The 25,525-nt window shown below is 53.8% G+C and overlaps 1 protein-coding gene across 2 annotated transcripts in view; it reads left to right on the top strand.

Annotated features, from left to right (window-relative positions):
* pold3 (polymerase (DNA-directed), delta 3, accessory subunit) overlaps positions 1–25,525 on the top strand; it is a 130,505-nt gene that overhangs the window by 84,340 nt on the left and 20,640 nt on the right. For both annotated transcript variants that reach the window (XM_072477508.1, XM_072477507.1), the window contains exons 2-5: positions 16,649–16,704; positions 19,015–19,117; positions 20,583–20,622; positions 25,368–25,500. In XM_072477508.1, coding sequence (XP_072333609.1) covers positions 16,649–16,704; positions 19,015–19,117; positions 20,583–20,622; positions 25,368–25,500 — 332 coding nt within the window. The remainder of the gene's footprint in view (positions 1–16,648; positions 16,705–19,014; positions 19,118–20,582; positions 20,623–25,367; positions 25,501–25,525) is intronic.

The following is a 25,525-nucleotide window of genomic DNA, read 5'->3' as shown; positions in this document are numbered from 1 at the left end:
TAGAGAGAGAGAGCCGGATAGAGAGAGAGAGCCGGGATAGAGAGAGAGAGCCGGGATAGAGAGAGAGAGCCGGGATAGAGAGAGAGAGCCGGGATAGAGAGAGAGAGCCGGGATAGAGAGAGAGAGCCGGGATAGAGAGAGAGAGCCGGGATAGAGAGAGAGAGCCGGGATAGAGAGAGAGAGCCGGGATAGCGCGAGAGAGCCGGGATAGCGCGAGAGAGCCGGGATAGCGCGAGAGAGCCGGGATAGCGCGAGAGAGCCGGGATAGCGCGAGAGAGCCGGGATAGCGCGAGAGAGCCGGGATAGCGCGAGAGAGCCGGGATAGCGAGAGAGAGCCGGGATAGCGAGAGAGAGCCGGGATAGCGAGAGAGAGCCGGGATAGCGAGAGAGAGAGAGAGAGAGCCGGGATAGCGAGAGAGAGAGAGCCGGGATAGAGAGAGAGAGAGAGAGAGAGCCGGGATAGAGAGAGAGAGAGCCGGGATAGAGAGAGAGAGAGCCGGGATAGAGAGAGAGAGAGAGAGAGAGAGAGCCGGGATAGAGAGAGAGAGAGAGCCGGGATAGAGAGAGAGAGAGAGCCGGGATAGAGAGAGAGAGCCGGGATAGAGAGAGAGAGAGAGACACCCGGGATAGAGAGAGAGAGAGAGCCGGGATAGAGAGAGAGAGAGCCGGGATAGAGAGAGAGAGAGCCGGGATAGAGAGAGAGAGAGCCGGGATAGAGAGAGAGAGCCGGGATAGAGAGAGAGAGAGCGACACCCTGGATAGAGAGAGCGAGCCGGGATAGAGAGAGAGAGCCGGGATCGAGAGAGCCGGGATCGAGAGAGCCGGGATCGAGAGAGCCGGGATCGAGAGAGCCGGGATCGAGAAGGCCGGGATCGAGAGAGCCGGGATAGAGAGAGCCGGGATAGAGAGAGCCGGGATAGAGAGAGCCGGGATAGAGAGAGCCGGGATAGAGAGAGAGAGAGAGCCGGGATAGAGAGAGAGAGAGCCGGGATAGAGAGAGAGAGAGCCGGGATAGAGAGAGAGAGAGAGCCGGGATAGAGAGAGAGAGAGAGAGCCGGGATAGAGAGAGAGCCGGGATAGAGAGAGAGAGCCGGGATAGAGAGAGAGAGCCGGGATAGAGAGAGAGAGCCGGGATAGAGAGAGAGAGCCGGGATAGAGAGAGAGAGCCGGGATAGAGAGAAAGAGCCGGGATAGAGAGAGAGAGCCGGGATAGAGAGAGAGAGCCGGGATAGAGAGAGAGAGCCGGGATAGAGAGAGAGAGAGAGAGAGCCGGGATAGAGAGAGAGAGAGAGCCGGGATAGAGAGAGAGAGAGAGAGCCGGGATAGAGAGAGAGAGAGAGCCGGGATAGAGAGAGAGAGAGAGCCGGGATAGAGAGAGAGAGCCGGGATAGAGAGAGAGAGAGAGCCGGGATAGAGAGAGAGAGAGAGCCGGGATAGAGAGAGAGAGAGAGCCGGGATAGAGAGAGAGAGAGAGCCGGGATAGAGAGAGAGAGAGCCGGGATAGAGAGAGAGAGAGAGCCGGGATAGAGAGAGAGAGCCGGGATAGAGAGAGAGCCGGGATAGAGAGAGAGCCGGGATAGAGAGAGAGAGCCGGGATAGAGAGAGAGAGCCGGGATAGAGAGAGAGAGCCGGGATAGAGAGAGAGAGCCGGGATAGAGAGAGAGAGCCGGGATAGAGAGAGAGAGCCGGGATAGAGAGAGAGAGCCGGGATAGAGAGAGAGAGCCGGGATAGAGAGAGAGAGAGAGAGAGCCGGGATAGAGAGAGAGAGAGAGAGAGCCGGGATAGAGAGAGAGAGAGAGAGCCGGGATAGAGAGAGAGAGAGAGAGAGAGCCGGGATAGAGAGAGAGAGAGAGAGCCGGGATAGAGAGAGAGAGAGAGCCGGGATAGAGAGAGAGAGAGAGCCGGGATAGAGAGAGAGAGAGAGCCGGGATAGAGAGAGAGCCGGGATAGAGAGAGAGAGCCGGGATAGAGAGAGAGAGAGAGAGCCGGGATAGAGAGAGAGAGAGAGAGCCGGGATAGAGAGCGAGAGAGAGAGAGAGCCGGGATAGAGAGAGAGAGAGAGAGCCGGGATAGGGAGAGAGCCGGGATAGGGAGAGAGCCGGGATAGAGAGAGAGCCGGGATAGAGAGAGAGAGAGAGAGAGCCGGGATAGTGAGAGAGAGCCGGGATAGAGAGAGAGAGCCGGGATAGAGAGAGAGAGCCGGGATAGAGAGAGAGAGAGAGAGAGAGCCGGGATAGAGAGAGAGAGAGCCGGGATAGAGAGAGAGAGCCGGGATAGAGAGAGAGAGCCGGGATAGAGAGAGAGAGCCGGGATAGAGAGAGAGAGCCGGGATAGAGAGAGAGAGCCGGGATAGAGAGAGAGCCGGGATAGATAGAGAGAGAGAGACGGGATAGAGAGAGAGAGAGAGAGAGACGGGATAGAGAGAGAGACACCCGGGATTCAGAGAGAGAGAGAGCCGGGATACAGAGAGAGAGAGAGAGAGAGCCGGGATAGAGAGAGAGAGCCGGGATAGAGAGAGAGAGAGCCGGGATAGAGAGAGAGAGAGCCGGGATAGAGAGAGAGAGAGAGCCGGGATAGAGAGATAGAGAGTGAGCCGGGATAGAGAGAGAGAGAGAGAGCCGGGATAGAGAGAGAGAGAGAGCCGGGATAGAGAGAGAGAGAGACACCCGGGATAGAGAGCGAGAGAGAGAGCCGGGATAGAGAGAGAGAGAGAGAGCCGGGAGAGAGAGAGAGAGAGCCGGGATAGAGAGAGAGAGAGAGCCGGGATAGAGAGAGAGAGAGCCGGGATAGAGAGAGAGAGAGAGCCGGGATAGAGAGAGAGAGATAGAGCCAGGATAGAGAGAGAGAGAGAGCCGGGATAGAGAGAGAGCCGGGATAGAGAGAGAGCCGGGATAGAGAGAGAGCCGGGATAGAGAGAGAGCCGGGATAGAGAGAGAGCCGGGATAGAGAGAGCGAGAGAGAGAGCCGGGATAGAGAGAGAGAGAGAGAGAGCCGGGATAGAGAGAGAGAGCCGGGATAGAGAGAGAGAGCCGGGATAGAGAGAGAGAGAGAGCCGGGATAGAGAGAGAGAGAGAGCCGGGATAGAGAGAGAGAGAGAGCCGGGATAGAGAGAGAGAGAGAGCCGGGATAGAGAGAGAGAGAGAGCCGGGATAGAGAGAGAGAGAGAGCCGGGATAGAGAGAGAGAGAGAGCCGGGATAGAGAGAGAGAGAGCCGGGATAGAGAGAGAGAGAGAGCCGGGATAGAGAGAGAGAGAGAGAGCCGGGATAGAGAGAGAGCCGGGATAGAGAGAGAGAGCCGGGATAGAGAGAGAGAGCCGGGATAGAGAGAGAGAGCCGGGATAGAGAGAGAGAGCCGGGATAGAGAGAGAGAGCCGGGATAGAGAGAGAGAGAGAGAGAGCCGGGATAGAGAGAGAGAGACACCCGGGATAGAGAGAGAGAGACACCCGGGATAGAGAGAGAGAGACACCCGGGATAGAGAGAGAGAGAGAGAGAGAGCCGGGATAGAGAGAGAGAGCCGGGATAGAGAGAGAGAGCCGGGATAGAGAGAGAGAGCCGGGATAGAGAGAGAGAGCCGGATAGAGAGAGAGAGCCGGGATAGAGAGAGAGAGCCGGGATAGAGAGAGAGAGCCGGGATAGAGAGAGAGAGCCGGGATAGCGCGAGAGAGCCGGGATAGCGAGAGAGAGCCGGGATAGCGAGAGAGAGCCGGGATAGCGAGAGAGAGCCGGGATAGCGAGAGAGAGCCGGGATAGCGAGAGAGAGCCGGGATAGCGAGAGAGAGAGAGCCGGGATAGCGAGAGAGAGAGAGCCGGGATAGAGAGAGAGAGAGAGAGCCGGGATAGAGAGAGAGCCGGGATAGAGAGAGAGCCGGGATAGAGAGAGAGAGCCGGGATAGAGAGAGAGAGCCGGGATAGAGAGAGAGAGCCGGGATAGAGAGAGAGAGCCGGGATAGAGAGAGAGAGCCGGGATAGAGAGAGAGAGAGAGAGAGCCGGGATAGAGAGAGAGAGACACCCGGGATAGAGAGAGAGAGACACCCGGGATAGAGAGAGAGAGAGAGAGAGAGCCGGGATAGAGAGAGAGAGCCGGGATAGAGAGAGAGAGCCGGGATAGAGAGAGAGAGCCGGGATAGAGAGAGAGAGCCGGGATAGAGAGAGAGAGCCGGGATAGAGAGAGAGAGCCGGATAGAGAGAGAGAGCCGGGATAGAGAGAGAGAGCCGGGATAGCGCGAGAGAGCCAGGATAGCGCGAGAGAGCCGGGATAGCGAGAGAGAGCCGGGATAGCGAGAGAGAGCCGGGATAGCGAGAGAGAGAGAGAGAGAGCCGGGATAGCGAGAGAGAGAGAGCCGGGATAGAGAGAGAGAGAGAGAGAGAGCCGGGATAGAGAGAGAGAGAGAGAGAGAGCCGGGATAGAGAGAGAGAGAGCCGGGATAGAGAGAGAGAGAGAGAGAGAGAGAGCCGGGATAGAGAGAGAGAGAGAGCCGGGATAGAGAGAGAGAGAGAGCCGGGATAGAGAGAGAGAGCCGGGATAGAGAGAGAGAGAGAGACACCCGGGATAGAGAGAGAGAGAGAGCCGGGATAGAGAGAGAGAGAGCCGGGATAGAGAGAGAGAGAGCCGGGGTAGAGAGAGAGAGCCGGGATAGAGAGAGAGAGAGCGACACCCTGGATAGAGAGAGCGAGCCGGGATAGAGAGAGAGAGCCGGGATCGAGAGAGCCGGGATCGAGAGAGCCGGGATCGAGAGAGCCGGGATCGAGAGAGCCGGGATCGAGAGAGCCGGGATCGAGAGAGCCGGGATCGAGAGAGCCGGGATCGAGAGAGCCGGGATCGAGAGAGCCGGGATAGAGAGAGCCGGGATAGAGAGAGAGAGAGAGAGCCGGGATAGAGAGAGAGAGAGAGCCGGGATAGAGAGAGAGAGAGAGCCGGGATAGAGAGAGAGAGAGAGCCGGGATAGAGAGAGAGCCGGGATAGAGAGAGAGAGAGAGAGCCGGGAGAGAGAGAGAGAGAGCCGGGAGAGAGAGAGAGAGCCGGGAGAGAGAGAGAGAGCCGGGAGAGAGAGAGAGAGCCGGGATAGAGAGAGAGCCGGGATAGAGAGAGAGAGAGAGCCGGGATAGAGAGAGAGAGAGAGACACCCGGGATACAGAGAGAGAGAGAGAGAGAGCCGGGATACAGAGAGAGAGAGAGAGAGAGAGCCGGGATACAGAGAGAGAGAGAGAGCCGGGATAGAGAGAGAGAGAGAGCCGGGATAGAGAGAGAGCCGGGATAGAGAGAGAGCCGGGATAGAGAGAGAGCCGGGATAGAGAGAGAGCCGGGATAGAGAGAGAGCCGGGATAGAGAGAGAGCCGGGATAGAGAGAGAGCCGGGATAGAGAGAGCGAGAGAGAGAGCCGGGATAGAGAGAGAGAGAGAGAGAGCCGGGATAGAGAGAGAGAGAGAGCCGGGATAAAGAGAGAGAGAGAGAGAGCCGGGATAGAGAGAGAGAGCCGGGATAGAGAGAGAGAGAGAGCCGGGATAGAGAGAGAGAGAGAGCCGGGATAGAGAGAGAGAGAGAGCCGGGATAGAGAGAGAGAGAGAGCCGGGATAGAGAGAGAGAGAGAGCCGGGATAGAGAGAGAGAGAGAGCCGGGATAGAGAGAGAGAGAGAGCCGGGATAGAGAGAGAGATAGAGCCGGGATAGAGAGAGAGAGAGAGCCGGGATAGAGAGAGAGAGAGAGCCGGGATAGAGAGAGAGAGAGCCGGGATAGAGAGAGAGAGAGAGAGCCGGGATAGAGAGAGAGAGAGAGAGCCGGGATAGAGAGAGAGCCGGGATAGAGAGAGAGCCGGGATAGAGAGAGAGCCGGGATAGAGAGAGCGAGAGAGAGAGCCGGGATAGAGAGAGAGAGAGAGAGAGCCGGGATAGAGAGAGAGAGAGAGCCGGGATAGAGAGAGAGAGAGAGAGCCGGGATAGAGAGAGAGAGCCGGGATAGAGAGAGAGAGCCGGGATAGAGAGAGAGAGAGAGCCGGGATAGAGAGAGAGAGAGAGCCGGGATAGAGAGAGAGAGAGAGCCGGGATAGAGAGAGAGAGAGAGCCGGGATAGAGAGAGAGAGAGAGCCGGGATAGAGAGAGAGAGAGAGCCGGGATAGAGAGAGAGAGAGAGCCGGGATAGAGAGAGAGAGAGAGCTGGGATAGCGAGAGAGAGAGCCGGAATAGAGAGAGAGAGAGAGCCGGGATAGAGAGAGAGAGAGAGAGCCGGGATAGAGAGAGAGCCGGGATAGAGAGAGAGCCGGGATAGAGAGAGAGAGCCGGGATAGAGAGAGAGAGCCGGGATAGAGAGAGAGAGCCGGGATAGAGAGAGAGAGCCGGGATAGAGAGAGAGAGCCGGGATAGAGAGAGAGAGCCGGGATAGAGAGAGAGAGCCGGGATAGAGAGAGAGAGCCGGGATAGAGAGAGAGAGCCGGGATAGAGAGAGAGAGCCGGGATAGAGAGAGAGAGAGAGAGAGCCGGGATAGAGAGAGAGAGAGAGAGAGCCGGGATAGAGAGAGAGAGACACCCGGGATAGAGAGAGAGAGACACCCGGGATAGAGAGAGAGAGACACCCGGGATAGAGAGAGAGAGAGAGAGAGAGCCGGGATAGAGAGAGAGAGCCGGGATAGAGAGAGAGAGCCGGGATAGATAGAGAGAGCCGGGATAGAGAGAGAGAGCCGGATAGAGAGAGAGAGCCGGGACAGAGAGAGAGAGCCGGGATAGAGAGAGACAGCCGGGATAGAGAGAGAGAGCCGGGATAGAGAGAGAGAGCCGGGATAGAGAGAGAGAGCCGGGATAGAGAGAGAGAGCCGGGATAGAGAGAGAGAGCCGGGATAGCGCGAGAGAGCCGGGATAGCGCGAGAGAGCCGGGATAGCGCGAGAGAGCCGGGATAGCGAGAGAGAGCCGGGATAGCGAGAGAGAGCCGGGATAGCGAGAGAGAGCCGGGATAGCGAGAGAGAGAGAGCCGGGATAGAGAGAGAGAGAGAGAGCCGGGATAGCGAGAGAGAGAGAGCCGGGATAGAGAGAGAGAGAGAGAGAGAGCCGGGATAGAGAGAGAGAGAGCCGGGATAGAGAGAGAGAGAGCCGGGATAGAGAGAGAGAGAGCCGGGATAGAGAGAGAGAGAGAGAGAGAGAGAGCCGGGATAGAGAGAGAGAGAGAGCCGGGATAGAGAGAGAGAGCCGGGATAGAGAGAGAGAGAGAGACACCCGGGATAGAGAGAGAGAGAGAGCCGGGATAGAGAGAGAGAGAGCCGGGATAGAGAGAGAGAGAGCCGGGATAGAGAGAGAGAGAGCCGGGATAGAGAGAGAGAGCCGGGATAGAGAGAGAGAGAGCGACACCCTGGATAGAGAGAGCGAGCCGGGATAGAGAGAGAGAGCCGGGATCGAGAGAGCCGGGATCGAGAGAGCCGGGATCGAGAGAGCCGGGATCGAGAGAGCCGGGATCGAGAGAGCCGGGATCGAGAGAGCCGGGATAGAGAGAGCCGGGATAGAGAGAGCCGGGATAGAGAGAGAGAGAGAGCCGGGATAGAGAGAGAGAGAGCCGGGATAGAGAGAGAGAGAGAGCCGGGATAGAGAGAGAGAGAGAGAGCCGGGATAGAGAGAGAGAGCCGGGATAGAGAGAGAGCCGGGATAGAGAGAGAGAGCCGGGATAGAGAGAGAGAGCCGGGATAGAGAGAGAGAGCCGGGATAGAGAGAGAGAGCCGGGATAGAGAGAGAGAGCCGGGATAGAGAGAGAGAGCCGGGATAGAGAGAGAGAGCCGGGATAGAGAGAGAGAGCCGGGATAGAGAGAGAGAGCCGGGATAGAGAGAGAGAGCCGGGATAGAGAGAGAGAGCCGGGATAGAGAGAGAGAGAGAGAGAGCCGGGATAGAGAGAGAGAGAGAGCCGGGATAGAGAGAGAGAGAGAGCCGGGATAGAGAGAGAGAGAGAGAGCCGGGATAGAGAGAGAGAGAGAGAGAGAGCCGGGATAGAGAGAGAGAGAGAGAGAGAGCCGGGATAGAGAGAGAGAGAGAGCCGGGATAGAGAGAGAGAGAGAGCCGGGATAGAGAGAGAGAGAGAGCCGGGATAGAGAGAGAGAGAGAGCCGGGATAGAGAGAGAGAGAGAGCCGGGATAGAGAGAGAGAGCCGGGATAGAGAGAGAGAGAGAGAGCCGGGATAGAGAGAGAGAGAGAGAGCCGGGATAGAGAGCGAGAGAGAGAGAGAGCCGGGATAGAGAGAGAGAGAGAGAGCCGGGATAGGGAGAGAGCCGGGATAGGGAGAGAGCCGGGATAGAGAGAGAGCCGGGATAGAGAGAGAGAGAGAGAGAGCCGGGATAGTGAGAGAGAGCCGGGATAGAGAGAGAGAGCCGGGATAGAGAGAGAGAGCCGGGATAGAGAGAGAGAGAGAGAGAGAGCCGGGATAGAGAGAGAGAGAGCCGGGATAGAGAGAGAGAGCCGGGATAGAGAGAGAGAGCCGGGATAGAGAGAGAGAGCCGGGATAGAGAGAGAGAGCCGGGATAGAGAGAGAGAGCCGGGATAGAGAGAGAGAGCCGGGATAGAGAGAGAGAGCCGGGATAGAGAGAGAGAGCCGGGATAGAGAGAGAGCCGGGATAGATAGAGAGAGAGAGACGGGATAGAGAGAGAGAGAGAGAGAGACGGGATAGAGAGAGAGACACCCGGGATTCAGAGAGAGAGAGAGCCGGGATACAGAGAGAGAGAGAGAGAGAGCCGGGATAGAGAGAGAGAGCCGGGATAGAGAGAGAGAGAGCCGGGATAGAGAGAGAGAGAGAGCCGGGATAGAGAGAGAGAGAGAGCCGGGATAGAGAGATAGAGAGTGAGCCGGGATAGAGAGAGAGAGAGAGAGCCGGGATAGAGAGAGAGAGAGAGCCGGGATAGAGAGAGAGAGAGACACCCGGGATAGAGAGAGAGAGAGCCGCGATAGAGAGAGAGAGAGAGAGCCGGGATAGAGAGCGAGAGAGAGAGCCGGGATAGAGAGAGAGAGAGAGAGCCGGGAGAGAGAGAGAGAGAGCCGGGAGAGAGAGAGAGAGAGCCGGGATAGAGAGAGAGAGAGAGCCGGGATAGAGAGAGAGAGAGAGCCGGGATAGAGAGAGAGAGAGAGCCGGGATAGAGAGAGAGAGATAGAGCCAGGATAGAGAGAGAGAGAGAGCCGGGATAGAGAGAGAGCCGGGATAGAGAGAGAGCCGGGATAGAGAGAGAGCCGGGATAGAGAGAGCGAGAGAGAGAGCCGGGATAGAGAGAGAGAGAGAGAGAGCCGGGATAGAGAGAGAGAGAGAGCCGGGATAGAGAGAGAGAGAGAGAGCCGGGATAGAGAGAGAGAGCCGGGATAGAGAGAGAGAGCCGGGATAGAGAGAGAGAGAGAGCCGGGATAGAGAGAGAGAGAGAGCCGGGATAGAGAGAGAGAGAGAGCCGGGATAGAGAGAGAGAGAGAGCCGGGATAGAGAGAGAGAGAGAGCCGGGATAGAGAGAGAGAGAGAGAGCCGGGATAGAGAGAGAGAGAGAGCCGGGATAGAGAGAGAGAGAGCCGGGATAGAGAGAGAGAGAGAGCCGGGATAGAGAGAGAGAGAGAGAGCCGGGATAGAGAGAGAGCCGGGATAGAGAGAGAGCCGGGATAGAGAGAGAGCCGGGATAGAGAGAGAGAGCCGGGATAGAGAGAGAGAGCCGGGATAGAGAGAGAGAGCCGGGATAGAGAGAGAGAGCCGGGATAGAGAGAGAGAGAGAGAGAGCCGGGATAGAGAGAGAGAGACACCCGGGATAGAGAGAGAGAGACACCCGGGATAGAGAGAGAGAGACACCCGGGATAGAGAGAGAGAGAGAGAGAGAGCCGGGATAGAGAGAGAGAGCCGGGATAGAGAGAGAGAGCCGGGATAGAGAGAGAGAGCCGGGATAGAGAGAGAGAGCCGGATAGAGAGAGAGAGCCGGGATAGAGAGAGAGAGCCGGGATAGAGAGAGAGAGCCGGGATAGAGAGAGAGAGCCGGGATAGCGCGAGAGAGCCGGGATAGCGAGAGAGAGCCGGGATAGCGAGAGAGAGCCGGGATAGCGAGAGAGAGCCGGGATAGCGAGAGAGAGCCGGGATAGCGAGAGAGAGCCGGGATAGCGAGAGAGAGAGAGCCGGGATAGCGAGAGAGAGAGAGCCGGGATAGAGAGAGAGAGAGAGAGCCGGGATAGAGAGAGAGCCGGGATAGAGAGAGAGCCGGGATAGAGAGAGAGAGCCGGGATAGAGAGAGAGAGCCGGGATAGAGAGAGAGAGCCGGGATAGAGAGAGAGAGCCGGGATAGAGAGAGAGAGCCGGGATAGAGAGAGAGAGAGAGAGAGCCGGGATAGAGAGAGAGAGACACCCGGGATAGAGAGAGAGAGACACCCGGGATAGAGAGAGAGAGAGAGAGAGAGCCGGGATAGAGAGAGAGAGCCGGGATAGAGAGAGAGAGCCGGGATAGAGAGAGAGAGCCGGGATAGAGAGAGAGAGCCGGATAGAGAGAGAGAGCCGGGATAGAGAGAGAGAGCCGGGATAGAGAGAGAGAGCCGGGATAGAGAGAGAGAGCCGGGATAGAGAGAGAGAGCCGGGATAGCGCGAGAGAGCCGGGATAGCGCGAGAGAGCCGGGATAGCGAGAGAGAGCCGGGATAGCGAGAGAGAGCCGGGATAGCGAGAGAGAGCCGGGATAGCGAGAGAGAGCCGGGATAGCGAGAGAGAGAGAGAGAGAGCCGGGATAGCGAGAGAGAGAGAGCCGGGATAGAGAGAGAGAGAGAGAGAGAGCCGGGATAGAGAGAGAGAGAGAGAGAGAGCCGGGATAGAGAGAGAGAGAGCCGGGATAGAGAGAGAGAGAGAGAGAGAGAGAGCCGGGATAGAGAGAGAGAGAGAGCCGGGATAGAGAGAGAGAGAGAGCCGGGATAGAGAGAGAGAGCCGGGATAGAGAGAGAGAGAGAGACACCCGGGATAGAGAGAGAGAGAGAGCCGGGATAGAGAGAGAGAGAGCCGGGATAGAGAGAGAGAGAGCCGGGGTAGAGAGAGAGAGCCGGGATAGAGAGAGAGAGAGCGACACCCTGGATAGAGAGAGCGAGCCGGGATAGAGAGAGAGAGCCGGGATCGAGAGAGCCGGGATCGAGAGAGCCGGGATCGAGAGAGCCGGGATCGAGAGAGCCGGGATCGAGAGAGCCGGGATAGAGAGAGCCGGGATAGAGAGAGCCGGGATAGAGAGAGCCGGGATAGAGAGAGCCGGGATAGAGAGAGAGAGAGAGAGCCGGGATAGAGAGAGAGAGAGAGCCGGGATAGAGAGAGAGAGAGAGCCGGGATAGAGAGAGAGAGAGAGCCGGGATAGAGAGAGAGCCGGGATAGAGAGAGAGAGAGAGAGCCGGGAGAGAGAGAGAGAGAGCCGGGAGAGAGAGAGAGAGCCGGGAGAGAGAGAGAGAGCCGGGAGAGAGAGAGAGAGCCGGGATAGAGAGAGAGCCGGGATAGAGAGAGAGAGAGAGCCGGGATAGAGAGAGAGAGAGAGACACCCGGGATACAGAGAGAGAGAGAGAGAGAGCCGGGATACAGAGAGAGAGAGAGAGAGAGAGCCGGGATACAGAGAGAGAGAGAGAGCCGGGATAGAGAGAGAGAGAGAGCCGGGATAGAGAGAGAGCCGGGATAGAGAGAGAGCCGGGATAGAGAGAGAGCCGGGATAGAGAGAGCGAGAGAGAGAGCCGGGATAGAGAGAGAGAGAGAGAGAGCCGGGATAGAGAGAGAGAGAGAGCCGGGATAGAGAGAGAGAGCCGGATAGAGAGAGAGAGCCGGGATAGAGAGAGAGAGCCGGGATAGAGAGAGAGAGCCGGGATAGAGAGAGAGAGCCGGGATAGCGCGAGAGAGCCGGGATAGCGAGAGAGAGCCGGGATAGCGAGAGAGAGCCGGGATAGCGAGAGAGAGCCGGGATAGCGAGAGAGAGCCGGGATAGCGAGAGAGAGAGAGCCGGGATAGCGAGAGAGAGAGAGCCGGGATAGCGAGAGAGAGAGAGCCGGGATAGAGAGAGAGAGAGAGAGCCGGGATAGAGAGAGAGCCGGGATAGAGAGAGAGAGCCGGGATAGAGAGAGAGAGCCGGGATAGAGAGAGAGAGCCGGGATAGAGAGAGAGAGCCGGGATAGAGAGAGAGAGCCGGGATAGAGAGAGAGAGCCGGGATAGAGAGAGAGAGCCGGGATAGAGAGAGAGAGAGAGAGAGCCGGGATAGAGAGAGAGAGACACCCGGGATAGAGAGAGAGAGACACCCGGGATAGAGAGAGAGAGACACCCGGGATAGAGAGAGAGAGAGAGAGAGAGCCGGGATAGAGAGAGAGAGCCGGGATAGAGAGAGAGAGCCGGGATAGAGAGAGAGAGCCGGATAGAGAGAGAGAGCCGGGATAGAGAGAGAGAGCCGGGATAGAGAGAGAGAGCCGGGATAGAGAGAGAGAGCCGGGATAGCGCGAGAGAGCCGGGATAGCGAGAGAGAGCCGGGATAGCGAGAGAGAGCCGGGATAGCGAGAGAGAGCCGGGATAGCGAGAGAGAGCCGGGATAGCGAGAGAGAGAGAGCCGGGATAGAGAGAGAGAGAGAGAGAGAGCCGGGATAGAGAGAGAGAGAGAGAGAGAGCCGGGATAGAGAGAGAGAGAGCCGGGATAGAGAGAGAGAGAGAGAGCCGGGATAGAGAGAGAGAGAGAGCCGGGATAGAGAGAGAGAGAGAGCCGGGATAGAGAGAGAGAGAGAGCCGGGATAGAGAGAGAGAGCCGGGATAGAGAGAGAGAGAGAGACACCCGGGATAGAGAGAGAGAGAGAGCCGGGATAGAGAGAGAGAGAGCCGGGATAGAGAGAGAGAGAGCCGGGGTAGAGAGAGAGAGCCGGGATAGAGAGAGAGAGAGCGACACCCTGGATAGAGAGAGCGAGCCGGGATAGAGAGAGAGAGCCGGGATCGAGAGAGCCGGGATCGAGAGAGCCGGGATCGAGAGAGCCGGGATCGAGAGAGCCGGGATCGAGAGAGCCGGGATCGAGAGAGCCGGGATCGAGAGAGCCGGGATCGAGAGAGCCGGGATCGAGAGAGCCGGGATCGAGAGAGCCGGGATAGAGAGAGCCGGGATAGAGAGAGAGAGAGAGAGCCGGGATAGAGAGAGAGAGAGAGCCGGGATAGAGAGAGAGAGAGAGCCGGGATAGAGAGAGAGAGAGAGAGCCGGGATAGAGAGAGAGCCGGGATAGAGAGAGAGAGAGAGAGCCGGGAGAGAGAGAGAGAGAGCCGGGAGAGAGAGAGAGAGCCGGGAGAGAGAGAGAGAGCCGGGAGAGAGAGAGAGAGCCGGGATAGAGAGAGAGCCGGGATAGAGAGAGAGAGAGAGCCGGGATAGAGAGAGAGAGAGAGACACCCGGGATACAGAGAGAGAGAGAGAGAGAGCCGGGATACAGAGAGAGAGAGAGAGAGAGAGCCGGGATACAGAGAGAGAGAGAGAGCCGGGATAGAGAGAGAGAGAGAGCCGGGATAGAGAGAGAGCCGGGATAGAGAGAGAGCCGGGATAGAGAGAGAGCCGGGATAGAGAGAGAGCCGGGATAGAGAGAGCGAGAGAGAGAGCCGGGATAGAGAGAGAGAGAGAGAGAGCCGGGATAGAGAGAGAGAGAGAGCCGGGATAAAGAGAGAGAGAGAGAGAGCCGGGATAAAGAGAGAGAGAGAGAGAGCCGGGATAAAGAGAGAGAGAGAGAGAGCCGGGATAGAGAGAGAGAGAGAGCCGGGATAGAGAGAGAGAGAGAGCCGGGATAGAGAGAGAGAGAGAGCCGGGATAGAGAGAGAGAGAGAGCCGGGATAGAGAGAGAGAGAGAGCCGGGATAGAGAGAGAGAGAGAGCCGGGATAGAGAGAGAGATAGAGCCGGGATAGAGAGAGAGAGAGAGCCGGGATAGAGAGAGAGAGAGAGCCGGGATAGAGAGAGAGAGAGCCGGGATAGAGAGAGAGAGAGAGAGCCGGGATAGAGAGAGAGAGAGAGAGCCGGGATAGAGAGAGAGCCGGGATAGAGAGAGAGCCGGGATAGAGAGAGAGCCGGGATAGAGAGAGAGCCGGGATAGAGAGAGAGCCGGGATAGAGAGAGAGAGCCGGGATAGAGAGAGAGAGCCGGGATAGAGAGAGAGAGCCGGGATAGAGAGAGAGAGCCGGGATAGAGAGAGAGAGCCGGGATAGAGAGAGAGAGACACCCGGGATAGAGAGAGAGAGACACCCGGGATAGAGAGAGAGAGACACCCGGGATAGAGAGAGAGAGACACCCGGGATAGAGAGAGAGAGACACCCGGGATAGAGAGAGAGAGCCGGGATAGAGAGAGAGAGCCGGGATAGAGAGAGAGAGCCGGGATAGAGAGAGCGAGCCGGGATAGAGAGAGAGAGCCGGGATAGAGAGAGAGAGCCGGATAGAGAGAGAGAGCCGGGATAGAGAGAGAGAGCCGGGATAGAGAGAGAGAGCCGGGATAGCGCGAGAGAGCCGGGATAGCGCGAGAGAGCCGGGATAGCGCGAGAGAGCCGGGATAGCGAGAGAGAGCCGGGATAGCGAGAGAGAGCCGGGATAGCGAGAGAGAGCCGGGATAGCGAGAGAGAGCCGGGATAGCGAGAGAGAGCCGGGATAGCGAGAGAGAGAGAGAGAGAGCCGGGATAGCGAGAGAGAGAGAGCCGGGATAGAGAGAGAGAGAGAGAGAGAGCCGGGATAGAGAGAGAGAGAGCCGGGATAGAGAGAGAGAGAGAGAGAGAGAGAGAGCCGGGATAGAGAGAGAGAGAGAGCCGGGATAGAGAGAGAGAGAGAGCCGGGATAGAGAGAGAGAGAGAGCCGGGATAGAGAGAGAGAGAGAGCCGGGATAGAGAGAGAGAGCCGGGATAGAGAGAGAGAGAGAGACACCCGGGATAGAGAGAGAGAGAGACCCGGGATAGAGAGAGAGAGAGCCGGGATAGAGAGAGAGAGAGCCGGGATAGAGAGAGAGAGCCGGGATAGAGAGAGAGAGAGCGACACCCGGGATAGAGAGAGCGAGCCGGGATAGAGAGAGCGAGCCGGGATAGAGAGAGCGAGCCGGGATAGAGAGAGAGAGCCGGGATCGAGAGAGCCGGGATCGAGAGAGCCGGGATCGAGAGAGCCGGGATCGAGAGAGCCGGGATCGAGAGAGCCGGGATCGAGAGAGCCGGGATCGAGAGAGCCGGGATCGAGAGAGCCGGGATCGAGAGAGCCGGGATCGAGAGAGCCGGGATCGAGAGAGCCGGGATCGAGAGAGCCGGGATAGAGAGAGAGAGAGAGCCGGGATAGAGAGAGAGAGAGAGCCGGGATAGAGAGAGAGAGAGAGCCGGGATAGAGAGAGAGAGAGAGCCGGGATAGAGAGAGAGAGAGAGAGCCGGGAGAGAGAGAGAGAGCCGGGAGAGAGAGAGAGAGCCGGGAGAGAGAGAGAGAGCCGGGAGAGAGAGAGAGAGCCGGGAGAGAGAGAGAGAGCCGGGAGAGAGAGAGAGAGCCGGGATAGAGAGAGAGCCGGGATAGAGAGAGAGAGAGAGCCGGGATAGAGAGAGAGAGAGAGACACCCGGGATACAGAGAGAGAGAGAGAGAGAGCCGGGATACAGAGAGAGAGAGAGAGAGAGAGAGAGAGCCGGGATAGAGAGAGAGAGAGAGCCGGGATAGAGAGAGAGAGAGAGCCGGGATAGAGAGAGAGAGAGAGCCGGGATAGAGAGAGAGAGAGAGCCGGGATTGAGAGAGAGAGAGAGCCGGGATAGAGATAGAGAGAGAGAGAGAGCCGGGATAGAGAGAGAGAGAGAGCCGGGATAGCGAGAGAGAGAGAGCCGGGATAGAGAGAGAGAGAGGCGGGATAGAGAGAGAGAGGCGGGATAGAGAGAGAGAGAGGCGGGATAGAGAGAGAGAGAGGCGGGATAGAGAGAGAGAGGCGGGATAGAGAGAGAGAGGCGGGATAGAGAGAGAGGCGGGATAGAGAGAGAGAGGCGGGATAGAGAGAGAGAGGCGGGATAGAGAGAGAGAGGCGGGATAGAGAGAGAGAGGCGGGATAGAGAGAGAGGCGGGCTAGAGAGAGAGAGGCGGGCTAGAGAGAGAGAGGCGGGCTAGAGAGAGAGAGGCGGGATAGAGAGAGAGAGGCGGGATAGAGAGAGAGAGGCGGGATAGAGAGAGAGAGGCGGGATAGAGAGAGAGAGAGAGGCGGGATAGAGAGAGAGAGAGAGCCGGGCTAGAGAGAGAGAGCCGGGCTAGAGAGAGAGAGCCGGGCTAGAGAGAGAGAGCCGGGCTAGAGAGAGAGAGCCGGGCTAGAGAGAGAGAGCCGGGCTAGAGAGAGAGAGCCGGGCTAGAGTGAGAGAGCCGGGATAGAGCGACAGCCGGGATAGGGTTACAGCCGGGATAGAGATAGAGAGAGAGCCGGGATAGAGAGTGAGAGCCGGGATAGAGAGAGAGAGAGAGACCCGCGATAGAGAGAGAGAGCAAGACCCGGGATAGAGAGAGAGAGACCCGGGTTAGAGAGACCCGGGATAGGGAGAGAGATCCGGGAGAGAGAGAGAGCGAGAGCGACCCGGGATAAAGAAAGAGCGAGGCGAGACCCGGGAGAGAGACTCCGGAGGAGGGGGTGGTAAGAAGAGAGGCCCCAGATAGGCAATGTTATTTCTTGATTGTCTTGGTACTGAATATATGGTGATTATTAAATTGTTTTCTCCAGGTCACCTACAAGATGCTGAGCCAGTTCCTGGGCATTCATGTCAACCAGGCCAAACAGTAAGTTTGGTGACTTTCGTAAATCCCATCCATGTCTCACCCTCCCCATCATACAGTCTGGGCTATGATCCGCTTCAGGCAATGCTGTGTATTGTACTGATTTGCATGGGCATCAACAACAAATTGCATTTATATAGCAGTCCTTTATTTGGTAAAGCATGTTTTAGTTAGTGGGAATGGGGTGGGAGCAGAAGGGAAAGAGATCAGCCTTGGGTACTTGCTGAGGATTCACTGACAATGGGAAGGGCCTGCATGTTGCTTTTTTTGTTAGTATACAGTGAAAAGTATTGTTTCTGGCATGCTGTACAAACAATGCATACCGTACATAGGGGAGGAAGGAGAGACTGCAGAATATAATGTTACAGTTATAGCAAGATGTAGAGAAAAGATAAAACAATTAGAATGAAGTTTTAGATGCATAGAACGAGAGTAAAAGATCAAATTAGAGGGTAATCTGTGCACAGCTTGCAAGAAGAAGCCTCGCTCTGGTGCCATCTTGGATGTTTGACATACTCTAGCCGGGGCAGTATCAGGGTTTCGGTGATGCCTGTCATAGTCGGACAGTCCTGTACGGCAGGTGGAGAATATTCATTTGAAAGCAAAGAAAATTGTGTTCATGAAGTGTCTTTCACAACCTCGGATGATCGTGAAAGGTGCTTTATAATCAACAAAGTACTTTTGAAATATAGTCACTCGCATTGAATTGTGGCAACTAATTTGCACAACAAGGCACCACAACCATATGTAAGACCGGTTAGTTACCGGGAAACAGGGTGGTCATAAACGAGTCTTTCTGGTTGGTGGGATGTGCCTCAACGTTTTACAATTTATATAAATAACTTGGATAAACGGACCAAATTTAAGGTTGCTAAATTCGCTGACAGAAATAAAGGTTGGGAAGTGCGTGGTGAAGAGGGCACTGGGCCATGAAAGGATGTGGATAAGTTTAAGTGAGTGGGCAAAGATCTGGCAATTGGAGTACATTTTGTGAAATTGTCCATTTTGGCAGGAAGAATAAAAAGGTAGCCTGTTTGAAATGGCACGGGACTGCAGAACTCTGAGGCAGAAAGTGCCCTCGTGCACGAGAAAAAGGCTAATATGGAATGAAATGAAATGAAAATCGCTTATTGTCACAAGTAGGCTTCCAATGAAGTTACTGTGAAAAGCCCCTAGTCGCCACATTCCGGTGCCTGTTCGGGGAGACTGGTATGGGAATTGAACCGTGCTGCTGGCCTGCCTTGGTCTGCTTTCAAGGCCAGCGATTTAGCCCTGTGCTAAACCAGCCCCAGAGATACAGCAAGCAATCAGGAAAGCTTTTGGAGCGTTATTGTCGGGCTGCACGGTGGCCCACTAGTTAGCACTGCCGCCTCACGGCGCCGAGGACCCAGGTTCAATCCTGGCCCTGGGTCACTATGCGTGTGGACTTTGCACATTCTCCCCGCGTCTGCGTGGGTCTCACCCCCACAACCCAAAGAGATGTGCAGGGTAGGTGGATTGGCCACACTAAATTGCCCCTTAATTGGCAAATAAAGAACTGGATACTCTTCAATTTATTTATAAAAAATAAGCATTATTGTTTCTTGAAAGGGGCATTAAATTTTTGTTTTTAATACATTTAAAGTATCCAATTCTTTTTTTTCCAATTAAGGGGCAATTTAACGTGGCAGATCAGAGAAGGTTTACCCGACTAATACCCGGAATGGGTGGATTGTCTTATGAGGAAAGGCTGGCTTTGTATCCACTGGAGTCTAGAAGAGGTGACTTGATTGAAACATGTAAGATCCTGAGGAGTATTGACAGGGTGGAGATGGAAAGGACGTTTCCTCTTGTGGGACAATTTAGAACCAGGGGGTCATTTTAAAAATACGGGTCACCCATTTAAGACATGACAAGTTGCTTTCTCAGTGTCGTGAGCCTCTGGAACTCTCTTCCTCAAAAGGCAGCATAATTAGAATCTTTGAATATTGTTAAGGTAGAGCAGGATAGATTCTTGATCAACAAGGGAGCTGAAGGGTTATCGGGGGTGTATACGACTGTGGGGGGTTCAGTTACCATCAGATGAACCATGACCTTATTCAATGGCGCGGAAGGCTCGAAGGGCTGAGTGGCCAGTTCAGTCAGTGCAGTAGGTTGGCTGAGGCTACCTGGCTGTTACCAGCACAGACGGCCAGTTCTCTGTCTTTTAGCCAGGAATTGTACAGGTTTTCCATCTCCCAAGTTGAGAGACCCGTTTTGTTTAAAGGTTTGTTTTGTCACAAGGGGGGGTTTGTATCTCGGTAACTGTCGTTCTCTCTTTTGTATGTTTGCCAGGATGCTTTATTACTATGTGGAACGAAAGCGGAAAGAAAACTCTGGGGCCCAGCTCCATGTGACCTATCTCCTGTCTGGGAAAGCAGTTGAAAATGGAACTTCGGTACGTTTGCTGAATCTACTCGGGGGGGCGGGGGGGGGCCAGAACCATCAGGGACATTAGCGATCTCTGTTGTAGATTGGCAATTGTCAGGATGTCTTTCTCACATTCTCTCACTTTCTATCGTGAAATGCCCTAGAACCAATAGGTCATTCAGTCCAACGGGTCTGTGCGTTTGCCCGCAGTCTGATCCCACACACCCCCCAAACCCTTTAACGGCCCTCCTGCTCACTCCATGTCCCCTTTAATATCACAAGCAATAGGGGCAGGAGTAGGCCATTCAGCCTCTTGAATCTGTTCCGGCTTTCAATAGAATCATGGCTGATCTGCTTGTGGCCGTAACTCCACTTTCCAGCCTGCCCCCCTCCCCCTTCCTTGTCAATGAAAAATCTGTCCCATTCTCAGCATTGAATATATTCAGTGACCCAACCTCCACTGCTCCCTGGGGAAGAGAATTCCAAAGACTTGCAATCCTCTGAGAGACAAAATTCCTCCTCATCTCCATTTTAAATGGGAGGGCCCTAGGGCGGAACGGTAGCACAGTGGTTAGCACTGCTGCTTCACACCTGGGTTCGATTCCCGACTTGGGTCACTGTCTGTGCGGAGTCTGCACACTCTTCCCATGTCTGCGTGGGTTTCCATGGGTGCTCCTGTTTCCTCCCACAAGTCCCGATTGATGTGCTTGTTAAGTGAATTGGACATTCTGAATTCTCCCTCTGTGTACTCGGACAGGGGCCAAGAATGTGGCGACTAGGGGATTTTCACAGTAACTTCATTGCAGTGTTAATGTAAGCCTACTTGTGACAGTAATAAAGATTATTTTTATTATTATTATTATTATAGATTCCGCACAAGGGGATACATGTTCTCAGTGTCCACCTAGTGAAGTCCCCTCAGAATCTTATCTGTTTCAATAAGATCACCTCTCATTCTTCTAGACACAATGAGTAAAGACCTAACATGCTCAACCTTCTCTCAGAACACAACAGCTGCAGTCCCAGAATCTGCCCCTAATGTTTAACCAATTTTTCAATTCCCTTTGAAATCATGTTAATCCACTTCTCTTTCTTTAAAATATGCTCCCAGGCAAGCTCAGTGGGTACTTGTTTCTTTGGTGTGGTGCTCGGTCGCCCAGAGCAGCAGGAAGGTCCGGGGTCCAACATTGCTCTGCACTGAATTAGCTGAACTCAGTCAGACAGATTTGTGTGCCATTGATGGGCTCAGTACCACTGGGTTGGGGAGAGATCTGGTTCCTAATCACTCACTGGGCAAACAAGCATACCCAGCTCGCAAAGGATGAAACTGGCACCACGTCATCAAAAAGGCTTTCTTGTCTGGGGCAAGGTGCCAACAGCTGATCGGGTGGCTGTGGCATTCTTCTCAGTTCGAGGGTGGTGGAGGTGTGGAAAGGGATGTGAATGTGCTGTCTTGCTGGCTGCTCATTAACTGCAGTGCTCTTCTGTTCCAGTGTCACAAGGTGGCGGTGGTGAGGGAGGATCAACTGGAAGGTAAGAGCTGGCATCTGCAGTTAACCAAATTATCTATATCTGTACACCACAGTCTGTCTAGTTGTATGCCGAGGTGGGCGAATTCTGCCTCTTGTGACCATTGACTGCTGGCATTGCCTGCCGGGCTCGATGTTTGGATGAGGGGCGTTCTGTGGAAAGACCAGCAAAACTAGATTGTTCTCTTTATAGCAGAGAACGTTAAGGGGAGATTTCACCCATCGGTTCTGTGTTCGCTCACCTATATTGGCTCCCAGTTAAGCAATGCCTCAATTTTTAGAATTTACATCTTTGTTTTCGAAGCCCTCCCTATTTCTGTAATCTTTTCCAGCCCTGCATTTCTGCAACTCCTCCAATTCTGGCCTCTAACACCTCCCCAAATGTAATCACTCGACCATTGGCAGCCATGTCTTCAGCTGCCAAGGTCCTTAGCTCTGGAATTCCTTGTTCTCTATCTCTCTGTCCTCATTTAAGACGTGCCGGAAAACCTCTACACTTTGACCAAACTATTGGTCATTTGTCTTAATAACTCCTTATGTGGCTAGGCGTTATTTCTTTTAGGTCAATGACTTGGATATTGCAATAACAACAAGAGCAAATGGTACAAAACCTGGCAGGGACAGGGAAGATGATACCAGTTGACTGTTACAGCACAGGCTTCCAGAATGGGCAAACAAGTGGCGGATGGAATTTAGTACAAAGAAGTGTGAAGGGTACACTTTTGGCAAAAGAATAGAGAGAAGCAATATATACATAATGGCACAAATCAATAGAGTGTGGAACTAAATGATGGTTGTGATGTGCATAATCTTCGAAGGTAGCAGGACACATTGAGGGAGTGGTTAGCGAAGCATATGAGAATTCGGGATTTATAAATTGAGGTATTTTGTACAGAGACTGAGTTATGCTGACTATTTTTATAAAGCTCTGGTTAGACCCCAGCTAGAATAATACATCCACTTCTAGTCACCACACTTTTAGGAAGGGCGCGAGAGTCTATGAGAGGGCACAGAGGAGGTTACCAAAATGGCGCCAGGGAGCTGCAAAGTTAGGTCGGATAAGCTGCGTTGTCCACAAGTGAACAGGTTTGTGTGACAAGTTTATATCGGATAGACAAAGCAAAGCTGTTTCCATGAGCTGATGGTTCAAGGATGTCCCGACTGCCAAAGCAAGTCTTCTTTGCTCAGCTCAAGGAAGGCTTTTGAATAGGAGGAGGACAAAGGAAGTGCTTCAAAGGCACCCTGAAGGCTTACCTCAGGAAATGCAACTTAGACGTCAACAGCCGGACGGCCCCTGCTCGGAAGAGACCTACTTGGAGGCACGTCCTGGTTGAAGGGCCACAATTCTTCGAGGACACCTGACTGCAAGGGGAGGCCCAGAAAAGGAGCCTGAGAAAGGAACACCAGCGATCTAGACCAAACGCACCTCCCGGAAACACCTGCCAAGTGTGCAGTCGAAGATGTGGCTCTGGGATTGGGCTCATCGGCCGTGCAAGAACCCACCGAACCCATGACCAGTAACACGGAGTTAGGTGGACAATCATACTCGCTAGCGAGTGATCGCTGAAGAAGGTACAAGGATCAATGACATAAATTTAATGTTTTGGGCAAGCGATACAGGGAGATTGTGAGGACGAACTAATTAACGCAACGAGTGGCAGTGACCTGGAACCCTGCCCATGAGAGGGGTAGAAACGGAGACAATCAATAAATTTGAAAGGAAATTGGGCACGCGCTTGAGGGAAATAAATTTTGCAGGTCTTTAGGGATGTAGGCTAATAGGACTGACTGCGTTGCTCTGTGGAGAGCCAGCATGGACTTGATGGGCCGTATGACGTCCTCCTGTGTGTCATAATGACTCCACGATTAATGCTCTTCGGCTGCATGAACAGTTATTGATAACACTTAATAGAGCTTTTCAAAATGGTGGAAGGTTTTTAAAAGAGGGAAAACTATTGGCACTGGCGGGAGGATACACGTGGCAAAAGAACAAAGAGAGGTGAGAATCCTTTAACTGGAGAGTTGTGATCTGGAATGCGCTGCCCGAAAGACTGATGGAAGCGATTCAATCATAATTTTCAAAAGGAAATACGTGAAAAGGAGAATTTGCTGAACTATTTGAAAAAAGGCAGGATTGGAATTAATTGAATAGCTTTCTCAAAGAGCTGGCACGGGTCCGTGTTGCTGATTGGCCTCCTAGGCTGTAGTATTCCATGTTTCATTGCTACTAAGAAGTGCTTGATTGGCACAGTGCTGCAGTGCGAGAGGTGCCGTGAAACAGGTTGAGATGTTCACAGCGGCAGGTTTCAAGCCAGCATTGCCAAGCCTGTGGTTATTTACTAGTGTAAGAACGATAAAAGGATTGGCCTTTAATGACTGAGATGTGGAGACATTTCTTCAGAATCCTCGACCCCAGTGGGATGCGGGTGCCCAGTTGTACAGTCTGTTGAAAACTGATCAATAGATTTTTGTGCACTGAGGAAATGCACAGATATGGGGATAGGGCAGGGGTGTAGAGGTAGAAGTTCAGCTATGGTCTTATTGAAGAGCAGGCTGGGATGAGAAGATTGCTCATAATCCTCATCTAAAAACTGGAGACATTTGGCTCAAAGAAGAGATTATTTATTGGATTTAAGGGATTAGACCGTGCTCTCCAGTCCTTCCTGTTCCCTTTTATTTTATTATATTTGACCCGTGGACCCATAATTGGAGTGTGCCAGAAGTAGAAGAGTGTTTACCAGGACAGTGTGTTCCTAGGTTTTGTGTTTTTGAAAGGAAAAACCAGACTCGCGCCGTTGAATGAATCTTAGCAACCGGTTTTGTAGGAAGTCCGTTTGTTTGGCTAACTGGCAACCGGTGGGTGCCACGGGCAGTGTTCTACTCCATCTCTCTCTCTCTCCATCTCGCTCTCTCCATCTCTGTCTCTCCATCTCTGTCTCTCTCTCCATATCTCTCTCTCTCCATCTCTCTTTCTCTCTCCATCACTGTCTCTCCATCTCTCTCTCCATCTCTGTCTCTCTCTCCATCTCTGTCTCTCTCTCCATCTCTGTCTCTCTCTCCATCTCTGTCTCTCTCTCTCACCTTCCATTTCTCTCTCTCTCCTTCCATCTCTCCTTCCATCTCTCTCTCTCCTTCCATCTCTCTCTCTCCCTCTCCTTCCATCTCTCTCTCTCTCTCCTTCCATCTCTCTCTCTCTCTCCTTCCATCTCTCTCTCTCTCTCTCTCCTTCCACCTCTCGCTCTCTCTCTCTCCTTCCACCTCTCTCTCCTCTCTCTCTCTCTCTCTCTCTCTCTCTCTCTCCTTCCATCTCTCTCTCTCCTTCCATCTCTCTCTCTTTCTCTCAGAGCACCCAGAGGAAACCCACGCAGACACAGGGAGAAATGAAAATGAAATGAAATGAAATTTGCTTATTGTCACAAGTAGGCTTCAAATGAAGTTACTGTGAAAAGCCCCTAGTCGCCACATTCCGGCACCTGTTCGGGGAGGCTGGTACGGGAATTGAACCGTGCTGCTGGCCTGCTTGGTCTGCTTTAAAAGCCAGCGATTTAGCCCAGAGCTAAAAGAACGTGCAGACTCCGCACAGACAGTCCCCCTAAGGCCGGAATTGACTTCTCCAGGTCAGCACTTTGCAGCCCTGTCTTTAATTGGGAGCCTCTTTCTCTGCCCCTTTCCTTAACTTTATTGAACACTGTCTTGTTCAGAATCCGATTCTTTGTCCCTTTGACTTCAGTCTTCCTGGGACTCCTCTTTTCATTCCCTAGTTTCTGGAACTTTCTCTTCTTTCGCTTATGAGACTTTACTTTATTGTCCTGTCTAGAATGGCAGTTTCTGTGGAACGTTCATTGGTTCTCAGTTACCTGGTTCCAACTGAACTCATATGCTTCTGCTTTCTAGTGCAAGCTTCTGGTTGTTAAGCAACCCGTAATTCCCGTAATTACTTTTACATCATAAACTCTTAATTACAAAGCAGGCAAAGTTCAAAGTGAAACTGAAAACCATAGATTTGCTGACACTTGTCTTTAACATGAAGCTAAACTAAACTTTTAACCTTTTCATAGCACACCAATACAGAAATACAAGTTAAATGTGCACCTTATTCCTAATACTCTCAAATATAAATTTTAAGTCATCTCTATTTCCCAACAAAGGAATACACTCTCTGCAAGTAAAAGGAACATGTACAAGCCTTGCATCTTTTTTGAATTATCAGGGAGTTTGTAGAGTCAGTAGTTCCCCGTTGCTTTCTCCATGGCAATGCCTCAGCCAATCATTGTTGACTCACCAACTAATCAGCACCCTCTTCTCGTGTCATATGAATTGCAGTGACTTTGAAATTTGGCTTTCTTGCATTTGTACTGATTCCTGATGTTCTTGCATTTGTACTGATTCCTGATGAGTGCAAGATGCAAAAACATTGGTTTAATTCATCTGGGATTGGGCAATAGTTGGATTCGGAAGAGGTAGTATAGGCAGGAGTAAAGATCAGTCCAGCTCCTCACTCCTCCTCACTGTAGACTAACCTCATGCTAGAAAGGAAAATAGGAGCCGTGTGGCCTTTCGAGCCGCTACCTCTCCTAAGGTTCATCAAGCATTGAACGGCTGGGCTGTATTGGGGTCTAATACACGGTTCAGAATGATTAGGTCACAAGGGACTGTGGCTTCAGAGGAAAGGGAGAGGTCGCTATAAGTAAACTCTTACAAGCCAGATGCTGGTGGTGTTACATTCTCTGGATGTTCATGTATTCACAGCACTGAAGCTGAAGATGCTAGTGACTGCAAGTGTCCACGTTTACAGCATTCAAAAAGCAATGTTAAAGGATAGTAGCCCCCTCTTCAACACTGATTATGAAGCAATCAAGGAAAACCTGCAAGACAGTAACAAGTAAGTAAAATGACTTTATGGTAAT

This window comes from Scyliorhinus torazame, chromosome 15, assembly GCF_047496885.1.
Source record: "Scyliorhinus torazame isolate Kashiwa2021f chromosome 15, sScyTor2.1, whole genome shotgun sequence".
NCBI lineage: Eukaryota > Metazoa > Chordata > Chondrichthyes > Carcharhiniformes > Scyliorhinidae > Scyliorhinus > Scyliorhinus torazame.
This window is presented reverse-complemented; position numbering and strand designations above follow the sequence as displayed.